General features: G+C 37.2%; 1 protein-coding gene across 8 annotated transcripts in view; it reads left to right on the top strand.

Annotated features, from left to right (window-relative positions):
- KHDRBS2 (KH RNA binding domain containing, signal transduction associated 2) overlaps positions 1 to 16031 on the top strand; it is a 656853-nt gene that overhangs the window by 630356 nt on the left and 10466 nt on the right. For 4 of the 8 annotated variants that reach the window (XM_063618794.1, XM_063618798.1, XM_063618827.1 and 1 more), the window contains 2 exons: positions 738 to 801; positions 5756 to 5818. Coding sequence is in view for 3 of the 8 variants with exons in the window: in XM_063618820.1 (XP_063474890.1) it covers positions 5756 to 5801 (46 nt within the window). In the remaining 5 variants the exon portion in view is untranslated. Of the gene's footprint in view, positions 1 to 634; positions 802 to 5755; positions 5819 to 11963; positions 12615 to 16031 lie in introns of those variants that run through there. The other 4 variants (XM_055257545.2, XM_055257536.2, XM_055257497.2 and 1 more) reach the window with 3 other exon arrangements.

Raw genomic sequence — 16031 nt, forward strand, 5'->3', positions numbered from 1 at the left:
AAACTACCAAAGGGCAGGATTTATGTTTTATTCCAATTAGAATTCTTAGATATTTAGCATAGTGTACTAGCCTATGCATAATATATATTTGTTTGTTGAATGAATTGGACATTTGGACTTATTTGCTTTACTTATCCCACCTTGTGGGGCAAATTTCACTGGTGTCCATTTGAAGGCTTAAGAACTTTTGCTATGAAGGTTTTGGTTTGTTCATCTATTTGTTTCTTCACCCAGAAGCGATGTTATGACAAAGACTCACAATCATTAGCTTATAGGAGAAAGCTTTCAGGTTTTTTCTTTCCAAGAAAAAGGCTGAAGGGAAGGAAAGACAGGTGGAAAAGGCAAGTGAGAGTTGCAGGAGAGTTCCTTTTTAACACAGGAGCGTTCTCCTTCTAAGTTTATGCCCACAGCAGCCGGTAAACCACTCTTCTCAGATCAGTCCTTCCGCAGGGAGCATTGAAGTCACCAAACCTGCCTATGATCAGGAGAAAGGCTTGCAAAGCTTTCCCAAGTCTACCTACTGTAGGACACGTTTGTTTTGTCACTGTTTTGGTTTGGGGTGTTAATGGAGCTTTAAAGGCACAATAAAAAGATCACAAAAACGATTTTTCTTATGTTGCGTATGTCTTTCCAGCACCAGTCAAGCCAGGGTTCTTTTGCTTTTTGGTTGTTGTTGTGGAAACGATGTCAGATGTTCATATTTTCCCAGTGGAATTTTACAATACTTTTGGAAACAGTTTCATAGGGTGAAAATAATAAGAAGAAAGAATGAAAACAAAACACAGATGGGAAAAAAGTACGGTGAGTTGATTATAGAAAGCTCTGATTTTCATTGTTCTACTTCTGAAAATAAGGGTAAAAGTCGAGGGCATCTTACAACGCTTAGCTGTGGACATCCATGTGTAAAAACATTTTCAGTGTGAGACTACTTTGATAATGATGACAGCCACTTACTTTGGTATTAGGAAAGGGGCAGGTAAGATCCAGAGGATGGAGCTTGGGCAGAAGCTGTTGTTAAAGGACGGTATTCCTGTAATCTACTGTCTCTATGGGCCATCTTTTGAGTAGTTGCACTTTTTCAGCTTCCCCACTCCTTTCTCCAGGTGCCTTGTGATTGCTTCACCCTAGATAAGCCTGTTTTTCCTCAGTAGAAAACAAATCCAAAATAAACATGATTACAAAATTCTTTATAAGCAGTGATTGAATAAGAACATATCTAAAACAGTTTAATTCATATTGGGTGGCATAAAACAGCTGAAAATCTAATGAATTTCTGTTTTAGGAATGTTTCAAAAGTAGGCCATCACGTGCATGGTATATACGTCATCTTGAATACAACCGTAATTTTAATCAGCGATGTGCTGGCACCGGCGCATACAAGCTCATAGGATCCAAACACGTGCATCTCTTCTCAACTAAACTTCAATGACTTCATTTTGGTGGCTTGAAGTAGACCCTGGTGTGTCTACTTATACCATAGAAATTGGGGAATGTTACAAATCTGGACTTTTTAATTATTTTGCAGAGAGCCAGTTTACCAGCACATCACTGAGTTACATCCACATTTTAGAAGTAAAAAGAGACCCAATATAAATATATGTCTCTGTAATTAGGGATGTTACTTGCTGAGTAAATATTTAAAGAAGACACCGCTTAAGAGACACAGTATTTTGTTAGACTGCCTAGGCTCAAATCTTTTATTAGTTGTCACTTAAACTCTCTGTCCTTTTGTCTTCTTATCTTTAAAATGAGAACTTCATAGGATTTTTCTGATGATGAATGAGTTAATATATATGATGCACTCAAAAAAGTGTCTGCCAGAGAAGGTTCTCAATAAGTATATTCTATTAGTAGCAACAAGAGATGAGGCCATATGGTTTTTACAATCTTCTCTTAAAAGACTGCCTAAACTCAGTGTTATTTTCCTTGTTGAGCTTTTATATCTCAGAAGCCCATACTCAATTTCCACAAGTTTTGTAGAGATCCGTTAAATGAAAGCACATCAAATCTCTTTGAAATGCATAAAGCACTATGTAAATGAAAGGTGGAAAAACTATGTTAAAGGCATCATCTTGAATTTTGTTTATACTGCATCTCTGAAATGAGCATCAGATTTCTCTCTAGGCATTTACTGCTCCTACAGAAACAAACACAGATGGTGCCCAAACTTTCTACTGAATACTTTGAGGCAATGGCGTTTATCAAAATACCTCCGGTCACTAAACGTACAAAAACTTCAAACAAACTCCACATCTCAGTGTCAGGCCAACATGGTTATTTAGGCAAATAAGCCTTTCTTTGATAATTCAGGGATTTTCTGATGTGTGAAATGGACTACTTCAACAAATAAAAAATTTTACACGTAGGCTAAGTTGTATAAAATAGGATATTAACATAGCAATTTCTTTTAGAGAAAAATAAATCAGTTTGTCTTCTGTGATGAGCATTTCTAGCCAAATTAAAAGTAATTTTTTGGTTGTGCATGGACACGTTCCCTTTTCCCATTGACCTTCTGGTCACATAAAGCAGAAAAAATATATGTCTTAAAAATACGTATTTAGGCAAGGCACATTGGCTCATGCCTGTTATCCCAATGCTTTGGAAGACCAAGGCAGGTGGATCACTTGAGGTCAGGAGTTTAAGACCAGCCTGACGAACATGGTGAAACCCTGTCTCTACTAAAAATACAAAAAATTAGCTGGATGTGGTGGCGCATGCCTGTAATCCCAGCTACTTGGGAGGCTGAGGCAGGAGTATCACTTAAACTAGGAGGTGGAGGTTGCAGGGAGCCGAGATTGCACCACTGCACTCCAGCCTGGGCGACAGTGCAAAACTCCACCTCAGGAAATAAACAAATAAATGTGTGTGTGTGTGTGTGTTTGTGTGTGTGTGTGTGTGTGTGTATGTATTTAAACGTTCTAAGAACCTAGTCTTTGGAATACAGACCTTCCTATTCCACAGGATAGTCCTGGGATTTCTATAACCTAAACTCTCCTTATTGGGTTTTGTGTTGTTTCTGGGCATGTTTGCCTTTGAATCCACTTTTTGCCCTTTCTCTGGCTCGGTTAGCAGGAGGTTTGACCCCTGAGGTTTCATTTCCCAGAGAGTCGTCTCAGCTAGCTTGCAACTGGCTTCTGCCAATGGGGATTGGGGGTAAGTACCCTGGCAGGAGCCTATGAGATTGAGAAAAAGGTAGAAGTCAGGTTATTTTCCCAACATTCACTTTGCCTCCTGCGCCTTCCCCAGCAACAGCTGCATCTTTTCCCCACTCTGCCTCTCACAACTCAAGTTTGCCAGTTCCAGTTCCCAGCAGGTAATCCAAGGCTCCTGTGTTAGTTATAGAAGCATCTTCTTGCCCTGTCCTGTGTCCCTCCAGCCTAGGGTTAGTTACGACTTGCTCCTGTTACTAATTTCTGAGTTGAGCAACTCAGAGAAGAAATGGGTAATGAAAGAGACAAGAAGTGAGCCTTTTCTCTACTGGTTTCTTGTCTCTTTCATTACCCATTTCTTGCTGTAACTAAGCCCCTGCATTATAGTCCTTTAACTACTCCAACGGAACCCTATTTTCCTAATTGAACCCTGATTGACCCAAGGTCTGACACAGGCCACTTGCCCATACTGGATTCTTGAGCAAACAACAGAAGTGCTGTTCTCTCTCCCGTATCTATCCTGAAGATTCCAGAGATTTCTGGTTCATGAACACTAGCAATCATGGTTCCCTTTACAGCTCTCCTCCTCTAGTTAAATGATGATTCTACCTTGAGTCTGCACCATATTCCTGAGATGTTGGCAGAAAGTATTTTTCTATGTTTCTGCTAACATTAGTGTCACAAGACACTCAAAAATTATACTCGATTAACTTTCTTCAGGCCACATCCCTCGAATTCACTGCAAGGAACTGATTTATAGGTGGTTGGTCTATCAAATGTTAGCGCCCTTTCTAGTAGGACACAAAGAATGACAGGGTCTCCAGATCTATTTCCACATATGAGAATAGCAGGACTGAAGTATGGACCTGTTAGTTATTATCATTCTAAACTTCTATTCCTTATGCTTTTTTTTTGAGGAAGGAAATTTGGGCCACAAAGCAACTTTGTATCTTAAAAGCTTAAATTAATCCTGTAAATATATTCTTAATCCAAAGCTGCCAAACTAGGGTTGTGTGTTCCATGAATTTGTTAAACTTATTTTGGACTCACATGAGATCTTGCTGAGTTTCTAAAAATAATATTTTATAAATGTGTTCACCATTTTTCTGTATACCCATCCTATTACACTGCTCCTTCTTTCCCAAATGATCTTTTTTATTTTACTTTCTTTTGCTGTGTTATAAATTCTAAGCCAAGTAACTATCCTTGCAGGAGTATTCTCTGAACTCTCCCAGTCACTGTCTGGGAAGCATTGCTTTGTAGCCTCAATTTGTGCCTCCATGGAGCGTTTTATGAAATGGTACATTTACCTCTCTCTCTCTCTCAGTTTCACATTAGCCTTGAAGTTCCATAAAGGAAGGACTGTTTTATCTTTGCATTCCTAGGGTCCACTAACTTCCTTGGCACCTAGAAATCATTCAAATAGTGTTTGTTAAGCTCATTCTGAACAACACTGAAAGTTCCTCTCATGTGGGACAAATTTTAGTATTAGGATCTTCAAATAGAAGGTTTTTATTTTTAAATAGTTTAAAACTAGGAATATTTACTAACAAACATATAACAGACTTGTTATTTCAGAAGATGCCTAGTGTTTATACCCTGTCCACAGGAGTAGTTATATCTTTGTTGAACGACATTGATACATAAGGTAAACAGGCACTTGAGAGGAGCAGAGGCACTTTAACAAGTTTAGGACAAGGCTTTTCAGCTCCTTATCTTGTTTACCTTATTTTTCACTAGAAATTGCATCCTCTCTCTGTGTTTGTCTTCCTAAATTTAAGCCCTTATTTTCAGTGTCCATCTAAATATATTCTCACTGACTCCACCATCAATTAAGTAAATGCCATGTCTCTAACTCATTTCCTTTAAAAAGGATGAGCTCAGCCATGCTCTGTTTGTTCCATTTATAGTAGCTATCTTTGCACATTTTGGTCCCTTGCCTCCGGTGTCATTTCTCATGCATCTGTTTATTCTACCCAATTAGACTCAGAGCTTTGCAGTCAAAGGTACTTTTTCTTTTATATCTCCTCACAGCATGTTCACAACAGAGGCTTGTAAACTAAATGTCTTCTAGATTTCACCAATCTGTGCTGGTATGTTTAGTTCCTTGAAAATGAACACACTGATGTGCTCACTCTGTGCCCGTGGCTACATCCATGGGCATTTTGGTCACCCACACAGGACACAGCTCTGGGTGGTTCCTTTATTCCAGACCAGGGATTCTGGGAGCTAGGCTATGGAGCACAGGGAGTTCAAGTCCCCTTGGCCACTTTTCTTTGAATCAAGTAATATCCCTAACCTGGCTCTTTCCAGGGACTCACTATTGCCCTTCTAGTAGTTCCCATCATTAATAATTTGTTATCTGTCAAATAACCTGTTCATTTCCTTCATAGCACTTGTGATAATTTGTAACTATATACACATGTAAAATATGTATAGAATAAGCACATAAAGTGAATAAGTTTAAATTATATATAAATATGTAAATTATATAGTAAATATAAAGTAGATGCATGTATATGTATAAGTAACACATACAAAAATGACATCATACATATGAGCGTACATATGTGTTTCATGTTTTCATCTTCTTTTTTTCTCCACAGATTTTCTTCATCTCAACTCGCCTCACCACTGCAGATCCAAGCCTGACACAGAGCCTAACAGAAGTAGGTATCATAAATGTTTGTTAAATAAATAAAAGGTGAATGAATGTATCTACGACAGTGAAGATTTCTTTCCAATTATTAATTATATCAGATCTTAAGTTTTACTGAACAAAAAGCGTAGAGAGGAGAGAACTAGAAACAGGGAAAAACAAAAGGGCCAATTTTCTTCTCTCCACTCCAAAATTTCATAGGTTTATAATCTGTCTTATCCTAGAAAGGGGCTCCCAGATTTCTCAGTTTGTTTCTACCTGGAGAAGGGAAACGGGAAGTCAAGAAAATCTCTGCTGTCCACTGTTGGTGCTACCCACAAATAAAATCTATGAATATTACAATTAAAAAGCTAATGATTTCCAAGTAGTATAGCAAAAAAACGAATTGGGCATTCCTATATCTACTGTTACAACCTCCCACTTCTTTTTTTTTTTTTTTTTTTTTCTTGAGATGGAGTCTTGCTCTGTCGCCCAGGCCGGAGTGCAGTGGCACAACCTCGGCTCACTGCAAGCTCCGCCTCCCGGGTTCACGCCATTCTCCTGCCTCAGCCTCTCCCAGTAGCTGGGACTACAGGCGCCCGCCACCACGCCCGGCTAATTTTTTTTGTATTTTTAGTAGAGACGGGGTTTCACAGTGGTCTCGATCTCCTGACCTCGTGATCCACCCGCCTCGGCCTCCCAAAGTGCTGGGATTATAAGCGTGAGCCACCGCGCCCGGCCTACAACCTCCCACTTCTTTACCAGTACAATCTGGATATCTTTAGAACATACTTATAGCATATGCACTTATTCCTCCTAAATAAAAATTTCTGATGACTAAACAACAAGAGTGGAACATAATTACAGGAGTAAGTACTGACTGTGGTGATTAATGACAGGGATTGTGAGCCAGAAGGCTTGGTTTCAAGTCCTGGTTCCACAATTTTCTAGCTGTGAGATTATGGACAAGATATGTAATCTTACTTTGCTTCTGTTTTTTCATTTGTAAAATGAACATCATAATAGTTCAGGCCGAGAAGACCTAATCCAAAGTCCAAAATTCTACAAAATCTGAAACTTTTTGAGCACCATATAATGACACAAGAGGAAAGTTTCACACCTGGCCTCGAGTGACGAGTTGCAGTCAAAATGTAGGTGCAAAACACATAGTTTATTCAGCATCCCCAAGAGGAAAATAAAATTACTTTCAGGCTATGTATATAAGATGTACATAAAACGTAAATAAATTTCACGTTTAGACTTGGGTTCCATCCCCAAGATATCTCATTATGTAGCAAGTATCTATTATGGCAAATATTCCAAAATCTAAAAAGAAATTGAAATCCAAAACACCTCTGCTCCCATGCATTTCCAATAAGGAATGCTCACCCTGTCCCTAAGTCATAGGCTTTGTTTTAGCATTAAACCAGTTAGAGCACCTGAAGCCCTTAGAATAATGTCTAGCACATAGGAAACACTCAATAAATGTTTATCAATCATATTCTTATTATTTGTATTATTATTTCTGTCACCATCTCCACATTAAGACAGCTTTACTTCTAATACAGAATGGTTGAATTTCTATTAAGACTAAGCAAGGAAAACAGAGAGAATGTACACATTGGAAATAGTAAGAAGGAAAAGGGAACATAGCCAGAGATGCCTTAAAACTGTAAAGCTGTAAAACAGCACGGTAGAAAGTCAGGATTCTCAGATATGGTTATGTCCTGTTAATAAAGTTTTTCTTTTTAACTCTTACCCCCAATAAAAAACTTTTCCTCATACATCTTCTAGACACCTAATGATGATAATTACTCTTGTTTTATCTTCTTTGGTCTAAAAAATTCAGAAAACCACTGATTACAATGTACTTTTTAGTATCCCCAGCCTTGCTAAGGAATTTTAATTGGTTTAACTCTATGATTTTCAAATGTGTTCATTCAAGGGCTATTCATAGTCCCCATAGTTGTTTAGATCCTTGGCCTAATTTAAAAAAAAAAAAAAGGCATTAAGTTTTTCATGTATCTCACTGTATGGCATAAGATAATAACATTGTTAATCCTTAAAAAGAGAGACCTTTCCCATCTGACTGTGCCTATTCACTTATTTTTTATGAATTTATGTTTGTATTTCAGTTAACAAATATTTAGTTAGATTCTACTGTGTGCCAGCACTGCACTAGACATCAGATTAAAAGAAAAAAAAAAAACATATTTTAAAAAAACGCAGTGAACAAGGCATGACAGACAAAGAATTTGCTTGCATGAAGCCTAGAGTATAGACAGAGTTTGGAGCAATAAACAAAACACGTAATATTTAAGTTACAAACTGAAATCATTGTTATGCCAGAAATAAATGGAAAGCAGGAGAGAAAATAATGGGGACGAGAGGTGGGGAGGTTGAGGGAAATGTTAGGCCAGTTACATAAGGCATCTCTGACGAAGTGACATTTAAGCAACACCTGAAGGAAGAAAAGGAACCAGTCACTCAAATTGCTGGAAGAGCTGCATAATGCAGGCAGAAAGAATAGCAGTGCAGAGGCCCTGCTATGGAAAAGAACATGCATGAGTCATTGAGCCTGTAGCTGGACACTGGTGAGCAACTGGGGCTTGGAGGGAGAATTACAGGTCTGAAGATGCAGGGTTTTTCTAATTTGGGTATTCTCAGGGTGGAACAGGGTACTCTTACAAGGTACTTAAGCAAAGAGCTAGCATGATCTCTACATGTTTCAAAAGATAACCCTTGTTGCTGTATGAAGAACCTATGGAAAGGAGATATGAGTAAAATAAGAAGACAACCTAGCAGAACATTAGAGTAATCCAAACAAGAGATATATGTAGCTTAGCCTTGAGTGTTGGCTATGTGGCTATCAATAACTGGAGATGAGAGACAATTAGGAGGTAGAAATGACAGAATTTTGTGATGGTTTGGATTGGAAATGGAGGAATTATGTACGATCCTTAAGTTTCTGCCTCAAGTCTTACATGATAGTTCTATTTACTAAGAAAGAAAAATTGTTGAAGTACCAGTTCCATCTTCATTAGGTTAATTTCATGATATTTATGTGACACCCCAGTGGAGATGATCAATAGGCATTTGATTATACTGATTTATACTGATGTGAAGCTGTTATATAAATGAGCCAAAGATGGCCTCTGCGTATTGGCCCCAGGTTGTTACTTCCTCAATATAGGCTGACACCCACTAGCCCAAAAGCCCACCAGGGGATTAAATCAAATGTTTACACATGCATTTATTTTTAAAATAGGCTACATAAGCAGATTTTTAGCCATTTAAAATCTGTCTGTTTTGCATATCCCACAAAACTTCACCCCACATCTGCTAGCAGTAGATAAATCCCATGGGTCATAAAGACCCAAGCCACTACTGCCTTTTGGAGCTCTTTGACACAGACTCCCCACCATGCCACTGAGCAACATTGCCTTAACACATAAGCCCCCTCTCTCCTAGGAGTTCCCTTGCATTCCTTCCCTTCTGAGTGGTGACCCTGACCCTTAGCTACTAGACAGACTCCTGCTGTGAAGGACTTCTCCCACGTGAGAAACTGTCAAAGCAGCCCCCAGTAAAGCTACTGCCACCTTGTGGTCATATTTTTTTCCCCTTGATCAACCACAAAATCCCCTACAAAAGCTCAGAAAGATATACCCTTGAGATATCTATCTGGATGGAAATAATTAGCATAGGGATGGAAATATTTAGCATAGAGATGAAATTAAGGCCAAAAGAATCAATGATACTACTTCAGGAAGAGTGCCTAAAAATAAGTTAAGAGGGCCCCACTAAATCTGATGTGTTACAAAATTTGAGATCCAGTAAAGACGAAAAAATACAAATATTACCAATTGGTCAATTTCTATTCATATTTTACTCAGGCCACACGTTGGCTTCTTTGAGATAAAACTGTCTCCTTCCCTCCCCAATCAGGATGGTTAGAATGACAGCCTTGTTTTCTGTTTCTATGACTTTTCTGTGTAATTGCTTTGCCACATATTATTGAAAGTCTCTGATTGTCTGTCTTCATATGGTGCTGTCCTTGGAGGCAGAATGTATGTTCATCTCTAAATTCCAGGAATCTAGCACAGCACCTGACACACAGGGCAAAATAAATATTTTCTGAATGAATGGGCAATCTGAACATATTAGAATGGCTGTGGAAAAGGCTCATGATGATAATGCAGTGATAGAGGACTTCAAATGACTGGGGAAGGTTAGGATACTTTTCATTTTCATGATGATGGTATTACTATCCATTCTTTCTTCTCAATGTGAAGTTAGATTCTAGGCTTATCTAAACAAAAACATTAGGATATTGAACTTACATGTATTGTACCACAGGAATAATATAGGGAGAAAATGAAATAATATAAAAATATCTCAAGCAATTAGCAAGGCACCTAGTTCCATAAAAACTCAAGATGGCATAACTGAGGGCTAGTTTAAATTTTATCTTATAATATTATTATATTAATTTGGTTTTGCTTTCTTAAATTTAAAATAAAAGAAAAAATAGGATTTTAGGTCAACTTACAAAGATCTGAATCTGAGATGATTTTCTATTCCTAATTAGAACCCCCCTTTGTGATATCAGTGCTGTTATTTTTTTACTTTTATTTAAGGGAGCAAGGCTGGTCCAAGCATGTTATGACCTAGGTCATTGCTTCCACCTATTTTTTACCAAGATACTTGTTCATAGTTCATAATCTGGCCATTGAAAACCAAAACTAACTAATATTGTGAAGTCCGTGACCTCTACATCATGGCATTTACTGATTAAGGTAGAATAAGAGTTAATAAGTACTTCATAGCAAAAATAAATAGCTGGAATGCATAAAAGATCATGGAGGCTAATTGAGTGATATAAACACACCCACAAAAGATCTCTGGAAAAATGATGGTATCCTCTACTTCTTTAGCTATGAAACAAAGTTGGTTGCAATACATGTCATACGTTAAATGAAAACTTTTTGTATAAAATATAATCAGCAATTTTTTGAATATTGATTATGAGAAGCACCTGATTTCAGAATTTAGAAGCTAAGTGCATCTTATAATCTATTTTTTAATCCTGTGCATCACAAGTAATAACTGAACAGGATTCATATGTATGGCAGGGAGGAATGGTTAACAAACATTGGAGTTCTGTATCATGTTATGTAATTATCTATATAATTATAGATAATTATAGATAATTACACATTAGCTTACATAAACACCATGTTTTATTGACTTGTTGATACCTGTTTTTGAAAATACTGACTAGGGTTGGTCCCTCCTTTGAAATATAAAACAAGTAATATTATAAACCTAAGTATGAAAACCCTCACACACTAATTTGTTATTATTGCTCTCAATAAACATATTTTCAGAATGATTTACCATATATAAAATACTTTTGCCATCATTTTTCATTGATCTTATTTTATCCTCAGAATCATAAGAGTAAAGGTTGTAAAGACGATAAAGATCAATTGCATATTTAAATTTGTAGCGTATTAGCCAGGCACAGTGGCTCAAACCTCTAATCCCAGCAGTTTGGGAGGCCGAGGCGGGTGGATCACCTGAGGTCAGGAGTTCAAGACCAGTCTGGCCAACATGGTGAAACCCCATCTCTACAAACATACAAAAATTAGCCGGGCATGATGGTGGGTGCCTGTAATCCCAACTACTTGGGAAGCTGAGAAGGGAGAATTACTTGAACCCCGGAGGAGAAGGTTGCAGTGAGCCAAGATCACGCCACTGCACTCCAGCCTGGGCAACTGAGCGAGACTCAGTCTCAAAAAATAAATAAATAAATAAAATTGTAGCATATGTATTCATTTTCTGCTTGTTCTTTCCTAATAAAAAGTTAGATACAAAAGAGCTCAAATATATAATAAACTTTTCTGGTTGCATACATAGGTGAGTGAAATATGTTTTTCTGGGAGGTAAAGAGATATGGGAACTGAGGAACCCCAAGGACTTTTCTGAACACATGTGAAAGCCAAATTACAAAGGCTATGTTCTTCACAACTTTATAAGTTCAAGAAACCAGGATAATCATTTTCTTAATAATGGACAAGTGACTAACATGTATTGACATATGTCTCCATAATTACCAAATGCTATTTTTTTTGCATGCCCCAAATAATGATGTTTCTTATTTTTTTAACTGACAGAAAGCAACACAGAAGAAAAGAAAGCAGTTGTCCTAGGAGGAAAAGACATATACTGTGAAATATGGCCCTGAAAGCATCTGCCTGCTCCTCTGGATCTGGGAGCCAAGGGATCTGGACACAAATTGTGTTAAGAGACTTGTTACTCTGGGAGCTTAGTGTTCATTGTAGAAAACAATACCTCTGTTTATAGCAGCGTGTGCTCATTTACATAACATTCCTATAACTAAAAACTGCCAGAAGAAAAGATTGCCATTATGTGGAAGTATTAATGTTTTCTAGCTGAGCCACAGGAATTGTCCAAGATCACACCATAGAGTGACTGAACACAGTTCTAAGTACTTTATACGGACTGACTCATTTAATCCTTTCAAAACCTTATGAATAGGTATTAGGTTATCTCGATTTTACAAATAAAAGGACTGAGACTCAGAGATTAAATAACTTGCCACAGTTATACAACTGGTAAATGATAAGATGGATACAAGCACAGGAAACTGTTCAAGGAACAAAAATATATGTGTTTACTAAAAGGAATATGAGTGATGCTGCCATACCACCATCCATACCACCATCACAATCATCGGCCTAACTGTTATGGTTCTACTTAAGGTAGATATTGAGGATGTTATTAAAGGTTATATTTTTAAAAAGTGATTCATTATCAAATGTATTGGAAACATGATGTTAAAGATTTCTTTCTTGACAAATGTCTCTAAGCCTTTAATGTGTTATTATGCTCCGTAGGTCTTTCAGAGATGTATCTGACCAACACATTTAACTACCAATTTCTTCTCCACCAACTTCCACACACAGTTACATATTTTGGGGATAGCATTCAAGGAAAGACTTTGAAAATACTAACCTGAAATATCCTTAGGTTATCCATCTGCTATTTCAAAGCTCCAAGAATTACTCAAATACCATTTTCTTTTTTTTTTGGCTGCCAAAGTATTTTTTTGTTGTTGTTTTATGTTTTTATTTTTTAAATTTGTTTTTTAGGTTCAAGTGTACCTGTCCGGGTTTCTTATGTAGGTACATGCATCTCACAAGAGTTTGTTGTACAGATTTTTTTTAAATCACTTGGGTGCTAAGCCTAGTACCCAATAGTTAGTTTTTTGATCCTCTTCCTTCTCCCATCCCCCACCCTCTGATAGGCCCCAATGTGTGTTTTTCCCATTCTATGTGTCCATGCGTTCTCATTATTTAGCTACCACTTATAAGTGAGAACATGTGATATTTCATTTTCTGTTTCTGCATTAGTTTGCTAAGTATGGTGGCTTCCAGCTCCATCCATGTTCCTTCATAGGACAGGATCTCATTTTTTTTATGGCTGCATAGTATTCTATGGTATATATATGTTCCATATTTTCTTTATTCAATTTTTCATTGATGGGCATTTAGGTTGATTCTATGTCTTTGCTATTGTGAATAGTGCTGCAAAGAATGTTGGCACGCGTGTGTCTTTATGGTAGAATAATTTTTATTCTTTTGAGCATATACCCAGTAATGAGATTGCTGGGTTGAACAGTAATTCTGTTTTTAGCTCTTCGAGGAATTGCCACACCGCTTCACTGCTTTCCACAGTGGTTGAGCTAATTTACACTCCCACAAGTAGTATATAAGTATTCCCTTTTCTCCACAACCTTGCCAGTTCCTGCTATTTTTTGACTTTTTAATAATAGCCATCCTGACTAGTATAAGATGGTATCTCTTTATTATTTTGATTTGCACTTCTCTAATGATTAGTGATACTGAGCTTTCCTTCATATGCTTGTTGGCCACGTGTATGTCTTCTTTAGAAAAGTGTCTGTTCATGTCTTCTGCCTACTTTTTAATGGGGTTGCTTTTGTTTCTTGTAAATTTGCTTAAAGTTCCTTGTAATTTCCGGATATCAGACCTTTGTCAGATGCATAACTTGTAAATACTTTCTCCCATTCTGTAGGTTGTGTTTACTCTGTTGATAGTTTCTTTTGCTGTACAGAAGCTCTTAAGTTTAATTAGATTCCATTTGTCAATTTTTGCTTTTATTACTATTGCTTTTAGGGTCTTTTTCATGAAATATTTGCCAATTTCTATGTTCACAATGATATTGCCTAAGTTGTCTTCCAGGGTTTTTATAATTCAGGGTTTTACATTTAAGTGTTTAATCCATTGTTAGTTGATTTTTTTTAACATGGTGTAAGAAAGGGGTCCAGTTTCAACCATCTGCATATGTCTAGCCAGTTATCCCAGCACCATTTTTGAATCAGGATTCCTTTCCCCATTGCTTGTTTTTGTTGGCTTTGTCGAAGAATAGATGGTTGTAGGTGTGTGGCCTTATTTCTGGTCTCTCTATTCTGTGCCATTGGTCTGTGTGTCTGCTTTCATACCAGAACCATGCTGTTTTGGTTACTATAGCCCTGTAGTATAGTTTGAAGTCAGGTAACACGATGCCTCCAGCTTTGTTCTTTTTGCTTATGATTGCCTTGGCTGTTTGGGCTCTTTTTTGGTTCCATATAAATTTTAAAATAATGTTACTAGTCGTGTGAAGAATGTCATTGGTAGTTTGATAGGAATAGCATTGAATCTGTAAATTGCTTTTGGCAATATGACCATTTTAATGATATTGAATCTTCCTATCCATGAGCATGGAATGTTTTTTCATTTGTTTGTGTCATTTCTGATTTCTTTGAGTAGCGTTTTGTAGAGATCTTTCACCTCCCTAGTGAGCTGTATTCCTAGGTATTTTATTCTTTTTGTGGCTGTTATGAATGGGATTGTGTTCTTGATTTGGCTTTGGCATGGCTGCTGTTAGGGTGTATAGGAATTGATTTTTGTACATTGATTTCATATCCTAAAACTTTGCTGAAGTTGTTTTTCAGATCAAGGAGATTTGGGGCTGAAGCTATGGGGTTTTCTAGAGGTAGAATTATGTTGTCTGCAAACAGGGATAGTTTGACTTCCTCTCCTCCTATTTGGATGCTCTTTATTTCTTTCTCTTGCCTGATTGCTCTCGCCAGGGTTTCCAATACTGTGTTGAATAGGAGTGGTGAGAGAGTGTGTATCCTTGTCTTATGCCTGTTTTCAAAGGGAATGCTTCCAGCTTTTGCCCATTCTGTATGATGTCGGCTGTGGGTTTGTCATAGATGGCTCTTGTTATTCTGAGGTATGTTCATTAAATACCTAGTTTATTGAGAGTTTTTAACATGAAAGGTTGCTAAATTTTATCATAAAAAATTTCCTTTCTCATTCCCAGAAGAAATTTTTCATTTCAAATCTTTTTGAAATTTTGTATATACAGAATTTGCTTGATATTTCTGATATAAGCTATAACTAGGGAAATAAAAATATACAGTGTGTGTATATGTATATACATATTCTGATATGAACATATATATCAGAATATATATGTATACATGCACACATATCAGTATTTACACACTCAAGCTCTCTTTTAAGTGGCCAGCTTTGTGAGCCATGCATCTCCCAAATAATTTTTAAATGTCATTTTTGGCATTGGATTTAAAAACCACATTTTAAGTATTTTCACAATGGTTTTATCCTTTCAGGGTGGAAAACATTTCTTTAAAGGACCAAAACTATTTGGGACAAGTAGGAATTTAGACTATAAAGTAATAAAATGTATTTTCTTATGAGACATATATTGATTCTTAGAACAGTTCCAAAAGTGGATTAGAACATATTTGTTGGAACATGATGGCATTATTTATATAGGCACATAGGCTCATGACATACCTGCTTTGTGGAATTAAATGCAACTTATAATTTTTATTTAAAATTTCTTCTTCTTTTTTTTTTTTTTTTTTTTTTTTTGAGGTGGAGTCTCACTCTATCACCCAGGCTGGAGTACACTGGTGTGATCTCAGCTCACTGCAACCTCTGCCTCCCAGGCTCAAGCCATCCTCCCACCTCAGCCTCCCCAGTAGCTGGGACCACAAGCGCACTCCACCATGCCCAGCTAACCTTTTTTTTCGTTTGTTTAACATAGAGACAGAGTTTCAGCTTGTTGCCCAGGCTTGTCTTGAACTCCTGGGCTCAAGCAATCCGCCTGCCTTGGACTCTGAAAGT

The sequence above is a fragment of the Symphalangus syndactylus genome, chromosome 2 (genome assembly GCF_028878055.3).
Source record: "Symphalangus syndactylus isolate Jambi chromosome 2, NHGRI_mSymSyn1-v2.1_pri, whole genome shotgun sequence".
Taxonomy (NCBI): Eukaryota; Metazoa; Chordata; class Mammalia; order Primates; family Hylobatidae; genus Symphalangus; species Symphalangus syndactylus.